The sequence below is a fragment of the Podarcis erhardii genome (assembly GCF_964252035.2).
Source record: "Podarcis erhardii genome assembly, chromosome: 15".
NCBI lineage: Eukaryota > Metazoa > Chordata > Lepidosauria > Squamata > Lacertidae > Podarcis > Podarcis erhardii.
In genome coordinates this window covers 39846666-39858759 of record NC_138505.1, presented here as the reverse complement: position 1 = coordinate 39858759, position 12094 = coordinate 39846666, and the positions used below count along the sequence as shown (strand labels likewise).

At 43.5% G+C, this 12094-nt stretch overlaps 1 protein-coding gene across 3 annotated transcripts; it reads left to right on the top strand.

Annotated features, from left to right (window-relative positions):
- The first annotated feature begins 1110 nt into the window (after positions 1-1110).
- Positions 1111-12094, top strand: ANAPC7 (anaphase promoting complex subunit 7). 3 transcript variants are annotated; one of them, XM_081842364.1, is made up of 11 exons: positions 1111-1366; positions 4700-4841; positions 5322-5441; positions 5820-5931; positions 6892-7045; positions 7733-7875; positions 8559-8676; positions 9331-9527; positions 9771-9995; positions 10727-10877; positions 11050-12094. In XM_081842364.1, exons 1-11 carry the CDS (start codon positions 1266-1268, stop codon positions 11237-11239), a joined length of 1653 nt encoding a protein of 550 aa, XP_081698490.1. In that variant the 5' UTR covers positions 1111-1265; the 3' UTR covers positions 11240-12094. The 3 variants fall into 3 exon arrangements, with proteins under 3 accessions (XP_081698490.1, XP_081698489.1, XP_081698491.1); XM_081842363.1 differs by having other exon boundaries at positions 1113-1366; positions 4700-4886; XM_081842365.1 differs by lacking the exons at positions 1111-1366; positions 4700-4841; positions 5820-5931 and having other exon boundaries at positions 5320-5441.

Here is a 12094-nt window from a genome sequence, read left to right as displayed (position 1 = left end):
TCCGGGCCGTTCTTGTGAAGCCAAATTGTTCTCACTCCTAGCTGACCAGAACAGCTCGACAACAGAGAAGGTTGCCAAATTTATCGAGAGAGCAATGAGACTGAGAGCTGCTATCTGAATGACATTAGTGTCGTCACCCGGATTCCTCGCCTAGGATCTTATTATTATTATCTTTACGTTTTATTATTATTATTTTATTACCTCTGCCAAGTTTTAAGTTCTGAGATTGTTAATTTACCTGCATCTGGTTATTATTATCTTTCTCCCTGTCCTGACCATCCCTCCGAGGTTATATTTATATTTATAAAGCTAAGCAATGCAGGACACATTTCTACCGCAGAAATGTGCCTCCATAACCAAATATATTTAAATGATGCTAGACTAGATGGGACCCAGCAGAACTCTGATGTTCTTACTCTTGAGGAACCCACCTCACAAGAGGCTTTGTCTGAGGCAATTTGTATCTTTTCAACACCTTTAAATTTGTGCAGCTTTTTAGTAGCTGATTTTTACCTTCCCGTTCCTTGTTTTGTATTAACATCTCCCCTTTACTTATTCATGTTCTACAGTTGTGTTTTAGCAGTGAAATCTTAGGAGAAAGCCCTATTGTTGTGTCAAATTAAAGACGAGCAGTGTTTGTCCTCCACCAACGGCGTGCCTTTTTTATTGAAATGTGGGTAAAATCCGCCAAAGGGCTTTGTACCAAGCCGAGGCATAACTGGGAGTACCTAACGCGCATGCTCAGATATTTTCTCGCTCGCCCTCTGCCAGGGCTGCCTGTGGCTCTGGAGGTACAGCAGTGGCGCCTAACGCGCATGCTCAGGCCTTTCTTTCGCCGCCCCCTTTCTAAGTCTAATGGTCTTAGCTAGCGGAGGGTGTCTACTTTAATGCCTCATTTCTTTATATTTCTTATCGCGCTTTTCTGCGTGAACAAGAATATACAGCATTTTTTTTAAGCGCATAGCGAGACCAGAGTTAGAGTTGCGGCTCCCGCGGTGAATAACTGGGTCATATCCTACGCAGGCGAAGGTCGAGGGCAGCCCCTACCCCCCCCCCCGCGGTCGGGCTGGCGCTTCGTGCAATGACGTTTTCTGCGCGGGTGTCATGGCTGCCTTCTCCGCGAGGACCCCTCGGAGAGGCGCCATTTTAGAGTTCCTGAGGCGACCCGGAGCTTTCCCTGCCGCCGAGTTCGTCGCTGCCGCCGCCGCCGCCGCCTCCTCCTCCTCCTCCTCCTCCTCCGCCCTTCTCTCGGCTCGCCCGCGGCGATGAGCGTGGTAGACCATGTGCGGGAGATGGCGGCCGCCGGGCTCCACTCCAACGTGCGGCTCCTCAGTGGGCTTCTGCTCACCATGAGCGGCAACAACCCGTGAGTTGGTGGGCGGCCCCAGGAGGGAGGCGGCGGCGGCGGCGGCGGCGGCGGCAGCCCCGCAAAGGGCTCGTTTCCCTCGCGCTTCCCCGTCCTCGAACTCCCCCCCCCCCGCTCCGCCTCTGCTCCCTGGCTTCCCCCCGCCGTCCCGACACCCCTGCCAGGTTGGGCGAAAGCGCGCCTGAGCTGAGGCTTCGACCGGGAAGGGCCGGGGCCTCCGGTCCCTTTTTAAATGTGACATTCAAGGCAACCCTCGCCACAAGCCCGGGACTCTGCTTTCTTTTGTAAACCGCCCTTCATCTGTAGATCTCAGGGCAGTTCGCCACATAAAAATACGAGGCAAAATAAAAACGCAAAATGCATGACAAGAACAAAAAAAAAACAACCACGTTGTTTTAACCCCTTGGCAGTTGCACCCATTCTGTGCCCCCGCCTTCTAGTTTCGCTTTCCCCCTTTCTTTTGTTATAATTGTTAACAATAGATGGTTGGCAATGGCATCCATCTGCCTGTGAGACAATGGAAGAGTTTGCCTTTGGGAGTGAAGTCAAATCCATAATAATAATAATAATAATAATGCAGCCAAGTGACGTAGGCTGGGGCTGTGCTGAGAGTGTGAGGTGGGGAACCTGTGGCTCCCCAAATGTCGACTGGGCCCCCAACTCCCACCATTTTGACTTAATGAAGTGAAGAAAAAGAGAGGAGGGAGCCTTGCAGCATCTTCATCACCGTTCTATTTGCATGCTGCCCTTCCCATAGTTAAAACCGCGCTCAAGATTTACGTAACTGCAAAAATATAACAGAAAGTAGCCATGAGCAGTAAATTAAAACCATCTTGGTAAGTATGCAGCAAAATTTAAGCAGCCCCCGCATAAGTCACAATGAGGTCTTTAATGATAAAGATGCACACACACAAACACACCAGTAACAGCAAAAAAGCACATCAGAAATTAAATTGCAATGTCTGGAGGGCCATAGGCTCTCTGGCCCTGGCCTGAGGTCACCCAGTGAGCAGGATGCCAAGTGGGGATTTGAACCCAGGTCTCCCTAGCCCTGGAGTCTGTAATGAATGCAATCAGTGCCACATTTTTTGCAGGAAATACGACCTGCCTGCAGACACAGAGAAGAGTTAAGCTCCATCCTACTAACCCTGTTTACTTGGGAGTAAGCCCTATTGAATTCCACAGGGTTTACTTCTAGGTAGACACATTTAGGATCGCACTATTAAAAGAACTCCATAGAATCTTCATGGATGGTAGCTTTTTCATTTTTTCAGTTGTTTGACCCCATTTTCCCTCTTCCATCTTTCTTTATAGTGTTTATCTATTTCATAAAAATTATACATTACGTCATTGTAAAAAACAAACCTCAGAGTGGTTTACGGAAGAAAAAACAGTAAAATCAAGAAAAATTCACAACCAGACTTTAAAACATAAAAAGGTTAAAATACTAAAGCAGATTAAAATTGCCGCAACTTTCTAAGCATCTGGGTAGGCTTGTCTAAACAGGAATGTTGTTAGCAGGTGCCGCAAAGCGAACAGTGATGGCGCTTTCTTGACTTTAATAGGCAGGGAGATCCAAAATGCTGGTGCTGCCACACTAAATGACCAGAGTTAGAAGAACAGGTATTATGTGGCACCTGCAGTAGTGCCAATTCTGGTACCTAATGACTGCTGATAATACTTCACGCAGCTAATTAAGAGGACTACACTAAATCTGTTCAGGCTGCAGTTTGTTGCACACTTCCTAAACACAGTAGTAAATCCCAGTAAACATCCATAGGCCTGTGCTGCATGTATTTAAACAGTTTTTGGGCATCTTTACATTAACTAAGCACAAATGAATGTATTCTCAAAAGATTAAGCTCATTTAATCAACCTGTTTAGAATTTAAGGTGCTACAAGACTTTTTGATTTTTGTTGAAATAACTGACATGCTTGCTACACCTACCCATACTGATTTAAAAGCCTAGAGGGCGCTGGTACTTTGGGTTAAGAATTAGACCATCAAAAACCTAATTTCCCTACCGTGGGTTATTGGTAGTTCCAATACATTTGAAGGCCTGTGGCGTGTGTGAAATGGCAAGCTGTGCACTGCATGGTATCTCAATGTACATGTGCTTCACCCTTCTCTCCTCTCATGGGTTTAAGTGCAAGAGACCTTGGAAATGAGTTGAATCATATAGAATACTAGTATATTTAAAAAAGGCATCTTCAGCACCAGTGCAAAAGGCACCAACAGGGACAGTTGGCTCAGGGACACACACCTTTCCATTTATCTTCACAAGAATTCTGTAGAGTAGTTTAGGCTCAGAGAGCAGAGAGCGAGCGGCTGGCTTACCCATGGTCATCCAGTGAACTTCACAGTAGACAGGCAGTCAAGTTGTGTATCCATAGCAGTGACCAGAGGAGAAATGACCGCTCGGAGGAGTGCAAAGACAAGAAACGCCATGGTGCATTTGCAGCATCACAACTGAACACCTTCATCTGCCCCAACTGCAACAAAACGTGTATCCCGCATCTATCCCTACAGCCACAGCAGGCACTGCAACCTTCCAGCAGCTTCACCTCGCCCCCAAAGGCTCAATCCTCCATTGTCTCCCGAGACAGATGGATGCCAACCAAGCATGATAGCATTTATGTGATGCTTTATCACATAGTGAGATAGTTGTTATCTCAGTAAATCTTACAAAAGCTTTATAAGTACAGTGGTACTTTGGTTTAAGAACAGCTTAGTTTATGAACAACTTGGATTAAGAATGCTGCAACCCCAGAAGTAGGTGTTTTGGTTTGTGAACTTTGCCTTGGAAGCAGAACATGTTTCGCTTCCTGTTGAGTGTGTTCCATTTGTATATTGAGTCCCCCACTGCTATAGGAAAGCATGCCTTGGTTTAAGAACGCTTTGGTTTAAGGATGGGACTCTGGAACGGATTAAGTTCGTAAACCAAGGTACCACTGTAGGTCCTCCCTATTTGTAATACTAATAGTACTACTAATAAACTGCCCTGTTACCTTCAGATGAAGGGTGGTATAGAAATTTAATAAATAATAATAGTTGGAAGAGGTATCTTGAAATAATAGTTTGCTTAAGGTCACTTGGTAAGTTCATAGTTTCCTGGATGACAGATAAAGTTTAGCAACTTTATAGATTTTGGGGATGCTTAATGCTGTCATTGTAGGATAGCATTGCATAGATAGAAAATGGAATGGACAGGTGGTTTCTGAATACAGACACGTTTCTGTTTATTGTTTTCACCTTTCACTAGTTCAGGGATGTTTGCTCCAGGATTTCCTCATGTGGTCAGCTAACACTGGTTTGCCTTGTGTTTCTTACAGTGAGTTATTTTCTCCATCGCAGAAGTATCAGCTTCTTGTATATCACGCAGATTCTCTCTTCCATGACAAGGAATATAGAAATGCTGTCAGCAAGTATACAATGGCTTTGCAGCAGAAGAAAGCATTGAGTAAAACTTCAAAAGTGAGACCCTCAACTGGGAATGCTGCATCTGCTCCTCAGAGCCAGGTGTTCATAGCTTAAATTCTGATTATAGCTTGGTGCCTCAGTGCAAGAGTCTTGCATTCACTGTTTATTATACATGGCAAAAGATATCTGAAAAGTTTTTTCCTCCTTATGTGAGTTCTGGGAGAAATTAAATATATAATTGAATGTGGTTTAACACTCGCCTTGAATAGACAGAATGGGCTGGCAGAGACTTGACAGCCTAAGAAAGATGTTATGGTCTTGTAGTTTTCCTTCATAACGTATGTGGAAAGTGTCCCAGCCTTGGAGTAAACTCCTGAAAAGTAAAGATTGCCTCTGACAGCCCCAAGCACCTTACAACACACAACTTGGTATTTCCTAGATCTTGACTATCCTCTCCATATATCGGGGTGGGGAACTTGTGGCACCTCCAGATGTTATTGGACCACTGTTGTATTTTGTATGTTGTCTTTTTAGTGCCTGCCTTCTGAAATTGAAGTGAAGTACAAAATGGCGGAGTGCTATACAATGCTGAAGCAAGACAAAGATGCTATTGCTATACTTGATGGAATCCCTTCAAGACAGAGAACCCCAAAGGTAGTACTTTCCTAGCTAAGTTATGCTGCTTGGGAGCCTTTGGCTGAGATATGGATACAATTTATAGGGTTGTAACCAGTGCTGTTCCTACTCAATAAATCCATTGACATCAATGGACCTAAGACAGCCATGTGCCTCAGTGGATCTACCCTCAGGAAAACTAGTACGGAATACAACCCATTTTTTCAACACCCTTTGGCTGACACAAATCCCCAGGTTTTTTGAATAAAGGTAAAAACTTGCCATTAATAACTGCAAGCCCAGAGAGTTGTGCATCAGCAGGTGGAATTAACAAATCCATAGTGGTGCAAAATGTTATGTCTTTATGTCAACATTAAAACATGATTGTTCTCATCATTGGATTTCTGTGGGTTGCAGATTAACATGATGCTGGCAAATTTGTACAAGAAGGCAGGTCAGGAACGCTCTTCTGTGACGAGTTACAAAGAAGTGCTGAGGCAGTGCCCACTAGCCCTTGATGCCATCCTAGGTAGCCACTTTTCTTCCCATCAATGATTATTGTTGAAACTGTGATTGAGACGTTGGCCTATCTGAACAGTCTTAGCATGGGCAGGTGAACAAAATATGAATTAGTGCAGTCCGCCATTGGCCTCCTCATGACTTACGACATTAAAGGGGTGCTTGTTATGACTGCATGTATTGTGTCTTAGAAGACATAAGGGCTGGGAGAGGCAGTAACAATAGCATTGCAATGCTCTTTCTGATCTGAGGGAAGAGTGTGGTGCTAGAGATGGCAAGACAATTGGTGTGGATAAGTTTTACAAAATGCACCTGTCTGCAGGACTTGATCACTAGTCCAGCAGTAGGGAACGTGTGACTCTTCAGATGTTGTTGGTGTTCAGTTCTCATCGCTTACCAATAGCCATGTTGGCTGGGACTTATAGGAGTTGTAGTCCAGCACTGCTCAAAACTCCCATTGTTCTAGGTGCTTTTTGCCACATGGAATTTCATTAGCTCGAGCAGTTTCTGAGCTCTGGGCGCAGTACTGCACCTAAGATTTCAGATTAAAACAGGAGAGTGGAAGGAAAGGAAGGCCTTTTTCTGCTTCCCCATTTCCAGCTACTCTCTAAAGACTGGAGAAGACACCCTCTTAAGACTATTAGGGAGGTGGGCAGGGGAAGGACTAGATCATGTGAAAAATGAACAAAATATTTGAGTTACAGTTCATTCATTTTTAGCTTTCTATTCTTGTTATTAAAAAAGCTTGCCTAGACATTCCGTTGTTGCACCCATAGCCTGGGTTTAAGGTGCCATTTAGCTCCTAGCTTTCCTATCTCAGTTTCTAACACTGATCCAGCAACATTTGGAGGATCACAGGTTCTCCGGTCAATTATCTGCTGTTGTCGGTGCCTGAGCACTTAATTTCCTTGGGACTACCAAGAACATTTTGTCAAAATGGTAGTCACAACAGCTGTTGCTTCTCATTTAGGCTTGCTGTCACTCTCAGTGAAAGGTGCAGAAGTCGCTTCCATGACAATGAATGTAATCCAGAGTGTCCCAAACTTGGACTGGCTTTCAGTCTGGATCAAGGCATACGCATTTGTGCACACAGGTGATAATACCAGAGCAATCAACACCATCTGGTAAGAACCTTGAGCAAATGCAAATGAGCTTTCTCAAAGAACCTCTAGCCTGGTATCTTGTAAGATTTACTACTTGGGTATTGAAGGCTATTTCCCCTTTGCAGCTAGACAGTTACAATGCGAAGTGTTTGAATGCTCATGGAATTTAAATCCCACATACATGTGTCTTTTAAAACAGGGATGGGGAACCTGTGGTCAACTATTAGTCATGCTGTTGAAGGTGCTACAGCCGCTGCCCCCCCATGCCCCCCCTAAGCCAGAGTTGCATGGCTTACCAGGTTGCACAGCTGCAGCAGCGGGGGCCCCCTCCCCTCCTACCATGGGCAAAGAAGTCTATACCCCATGGGCACCAAGCTGACCTAGAAACAAGTTGATTGTGGTTGCATTCTTAATGTTGTTAGAGGAGTGTGTGCAGTCCAAGTATTATTTGGAGATGTTCCACTGTGAAAGAAAGCAAAGCGTACACCTTTCTCTTACTGACTTGATTTGTCTCATGCCCTTCCTTTTAATCCTCTTTGGGTGGAAGATGCTCTGATTCTAGATGTGCTGTAGTAGAGAAAGATAGATTGTGACATGTAGATATGTTTGCCTTAAGGAAATGTACCTTTTCCCATAAAATAGAATAAAAATGCTCCAAGAGGTTCCAATATATTGATCTTCTCTTTCAATTTGTTCTTCCCACAAAAGCTCGCTGGAGAAAAAGTCACTGCTGAGGGACAATGTGGATATACTAGGGAGCTTAGCTGATCTTTATTTCAGAGCGGGTGACAATAAGAATGCAATTCTAAAATTTGAACAGGCGCAAATGTTGGATCCTTATTTGATAAAAGGTAAGTCTCTAGAAAATATGGAGAGCTTGTTAGAATAATTTGTATTCTGTATTCAACTTTTATAGTTCGATCCTATGCATGTTTATTCAGAAAAACATCCTACTGAATTCCCATGTAGGTATTTGTAGTACTGCAACCTTAACTATATTTTTAACAGAGCAAAAAATTCTCACTAGTTTATTTTTTGTTGGTAAGATTGAAAGAAAAACTAGTACAAATGAGGCAAAGAGAGGGATTTTTTCCTTCTGTCCTTACACTTAACTAAAATCAGAAATGGTTAAACCTCAAAAACACTTGTAATTGGTTGAAGACACATTTATATTGTAAACAGCTGATGCAACAACAGCATTACGTCAATGAAATACAATGGCCTTTGAATGGCAGGTCTGCTGTTTGTTTCCCCCACAAATTGCACATTTGAATCACTGTGGAGCTCCAAATAATGTGGAAAATACATGACAACTGATTAGAACTGGAGCAACCAGTTTTATGGAAAATATTTTTGAATCTTCATTTTGAATACCTGTATAGAATATAGAAGTTGAGAAAACATTTGGATCTAAGCACTGTTCCTGCCTTTTAGGTGAAAGATGTGAACAGTCTTGTCCTCTAGTTTTCCTTGATCTTTTTTCCTTTGTAGCTTTTGTGTGTGTGTGTCCAACTCCTTCATGCTTTGTCTTTAGGGATGGATGTATATGGCTACTTGTTAGCCCGCGAGGGTCGCCTGGAGGATGTGGAGAATCTCGGCTGCCGGCTCTTCAATATTTCTGACCAGCATGCTGAGCCGTGGGTGGTATCAGGGTAATGGGCTGCTTCTTGCTCCTGTTTGGCTTTTACGTTGAACTTTCTGAAGGCAGAATCTACCCTATTAATGAGGAGAGTCAGATGATCTTGGGTTTATTGCTAATGGCTTAGTGTCGGGCAGCAAAATCTTGACTGACATGGAGTTGGTGAATTCACTGAAGTCTGTGGGAGTTTGACCAAAGCTTTGTGTAAGATGTCCTGGAGTCTCCCTAACTGGCATACTATTGAAATGCCACTTTCAAAGCACATCTTGCTATTCTTGAAATTCAAAGAGGTGTTGGATCCAAAAATATCCAAAGCCACTGTCTGAAATAAAATTCTGCAGGGAGCTAAATAGCCTTTAATATATTTTGTAACACTGCCTTCTCAGCAACACTGCTCAAGGCAGATTACAAAAATTACAAAACGAGAGAGAGAGAGAGAGAGTATATTCCACACCCCATCATCAAAAGTAATTGAAATGGAAGGTTGTAGGAGTTGGGGGTGCTGTGGGTCTATAACAGAATAGCCCATCCTACTTTGGCAATATGTTCTGCCCACACCCTTTAATAATACAATGACAATGTTGCCATGGCTGAAAAACTCTCTGCTTGTCCTCTTGAGGTGGAACAGATTGAGCATGTTAACCACAATTCCCCCTTCTTTCTGCAGGTGTCATAGCTTCTACAGCAAGCGTTATTCCCGTGCCCTATATTTAGGAGCCAAAGCCATTCAGCTGAACAGCAATAGTGTGCAGGCTTTGCTGCTGAAAGGCGCTGCTCTTCGGAACATGGGGAGAGTGCAAGAGGCAATCATCCACTTCCGTGAAGCGATACGGCTTGCCCCTTGCAGGCTGGACTGCTATGAAGGCAAGTAAAAAGGATGGACTTCTCCAAACAGGAGTTGTTAAACCTGGTAGTGAAATGAAAGTTTCTATAGGCCCACATATGACTGTCACCACTAAGATGTCTTTCTGACATGCCAAGACCCCACCTTAAAGTCATGAACTGTCAGCCTACTGTGCTAAATTCGGTGACCATTGTTTAGATGAGTGCTGGTTTTGAAAAAAAGCAAATATTCTCTCAAATATGACTTTTGTCTCTGACCCTCAGGCCTCATTGAATGCTACTTAGCATCCAATGGTCTTCGTGAAGCCACGGTCATGGCTAACAATGTCTACAAAACCCTGGGAGCCAACGCACAGACACTTACCCTCCTGGCAACTGTTTGTCTGGAAGATCCTGTTGCACAGGAGAAAGCAAAGACATTGCTGGACAAAGCACTGACACAGCGCCCTGATTACATCAAAGCAGTGGTAAAGAAGGCAGAACTTCTCAGTAAGTCTTTCCCCCTCCTCTTTTCTTGTGTGCTAGTCTTATTCAGCATGAATAGAGATGTATGCAGATGCAACCCCCACCAAGTCTTGAAGATTGTGGAAGGCAGCAATTTTCACCCACATCTCTCCATACTATAGCCATAATCAGACTTACAGCACCCTCTCACTCCTGTTGTGAACAACCAGCTGAAAATGCCCATCTTGAATTACTCATTACATTTCGAGCTTTCCATTTTGGCAAGAAGTCATGTGAACTAGAGATGCAGGGTTTTGTCATTATCTTTAAATAGATATTTTTTAACGTGTCTCTTTAAAATTCAAAGTGTTTGCAAATCCATAGGTGATTAGGTGGTTTAGAATAGGCATTCTTCCTTCTCTGTCACAGGAGAAGGGTGATGACGATGGCAACTTCTTGTATATGTCACAGGAAGACACAATCTCGGCATCCTCTGAAACAAACTGTTTCCTCCTCTGAAAACCTAACTGCAAAAAATGTGTATCTGAATGCATAATTGCAGAAATGGTTTTAGTTTGCTGGGTGCATAGACTTCTGTGTTTTTTCTTATTTTTATCTTGTTGTGCAAGATAAAAAAGCAAGATCAGCTTTTGGCTGTGAGGCAATCTATACTTCTGCAAATTAAAATAAAGCCTCATACAGTTAATCAGTTATGATTTCTTTTTCGGGTGATAGCCTCAACATAAATAGCTTGAAATAACCCTTCTTATTGACAGGCCGAGAACAGAAATATGAAGATGGAATAGCTTTGCTGAGGAATGCCCTTGCCAACCAGAGTGATTGCATTCTCCATCGAATGTTAGGGGACTTCCTTGTGGCTGTTAATGAGTATCAGGAAGCCATGGACCAGTACAGTATTGCTCTTAGGTAAGTTTATGGAAAATCCTCTTGTGATGGCCATGAGTTGTAGGAGCTTTATCTGTGGGTTGCTGATAGATGTGACTGAGCTGAAATGGAGCTGTGCATGAGCCAGCCTGTCCTGTTCTTGCTACTGCTCCCTGACTCCAGGATGTCTTTCTCTTACTTTCTGTTCCCCCAGTTTGGATCCCAATGATCAAAAGTCACTGGAGGGAATGCAGAAAATGGAAAAAGAGGAAAGTCCAACGGATGCCACCCAGGAGGAAGATGTGGATGACATGGAAGGAAGTGGAGAGGAAGGTGACCTGGAAGGCAGTGACAGTGAGGCAGCCCAGTGGGCGGATCAGGAACAGTGGTTTGGCATGCAGTGAAATCGCCTTCCTGAACTAACCTGGGACCATAGCCCTTGATGAGTGATGCCCAATAAGACATTCTTCTCCCTGGAATGAAGAATGCCAAGGGGACATTGTGTGCTGCTGCAAGAACTGGACTGAGGCAAGATCCAAGCAGCCCCTTCTGTCCCTTTTTTGTTTCTGTGTTATGCTCTCGGTGCTCCTTATTTCATGGTGAAGTCTGAGCAACTTAAGTGCTGGGGAGGCATTCGTGCCAAGCAGCAATTTTGAGTTCTTATTTCTAAAATTAGAAGCTTTCAAATGATATAAAGCATTTCTGAAACATTTGTTAATGACTAAAACGATGTCAGAATCATGTTGTAAACTAATTATGCTTGATCCCCAGTGGTGCATAAATGTAGGCTGCTTTTATATCCTTTTATAAAAGAGGCTTTATTCGCAAAGCCTGTACGGTGTCTTTAGATACACAAACTCCTCCAGAAAGCTGCTGGAATCTCACACAGGGTTAGTAAATTTCTTTCCAGCCTTTTCCTGGCCTCCCCAGTGTTTTTTGTGCAGGATATTTACATGCACACTCTAAAATAGAAGCATGCTGCTTCAGGCTCCTAACTGATGAGCAATTCTATAGCTGATGAACACAAGAAATTGTGGCCTGTGAAATAGTTGGTTATTTTCACATTCTGTGCTAACAAGTGCCACTCCTTTTAAGCCTCTGTAAGGATATTAGAGAAAGTGAAATGGAGCAGCGTTGAGGAAATTACAGCCAGTGAAAGGTTCTTAAGGTTACTTCTTACTGGGTAATACCAATTAACAATATCTAAACCACATAATCCTTTCCTGCATACATGACTATTAAAAGCAGCCTTGCTAACA

Coding starts and splice junctions, on each gene's coding strand:
- ANAPC7 (XM_081842363.1), top strand. CDS start 1,266: ATGAGCGTGGTAGACCATGTGCGGGAGATGGCGGCCGCCGGGCTCCAC. Junction 7,046..7,732: donor AGAGCAATCAACACCATCTG/GTAAGAACCTTG, acceptor TTCCCACAAAAG/CTCGCTGGAGAAAAAGTCAC. Junction 9,996..10,726: donor AAAGAAGGCAGAACTTCTCA/GTAAGTCTTTCC, acceptor TCTTATTGACAG/GCCGAGAACAGAAATATGAA.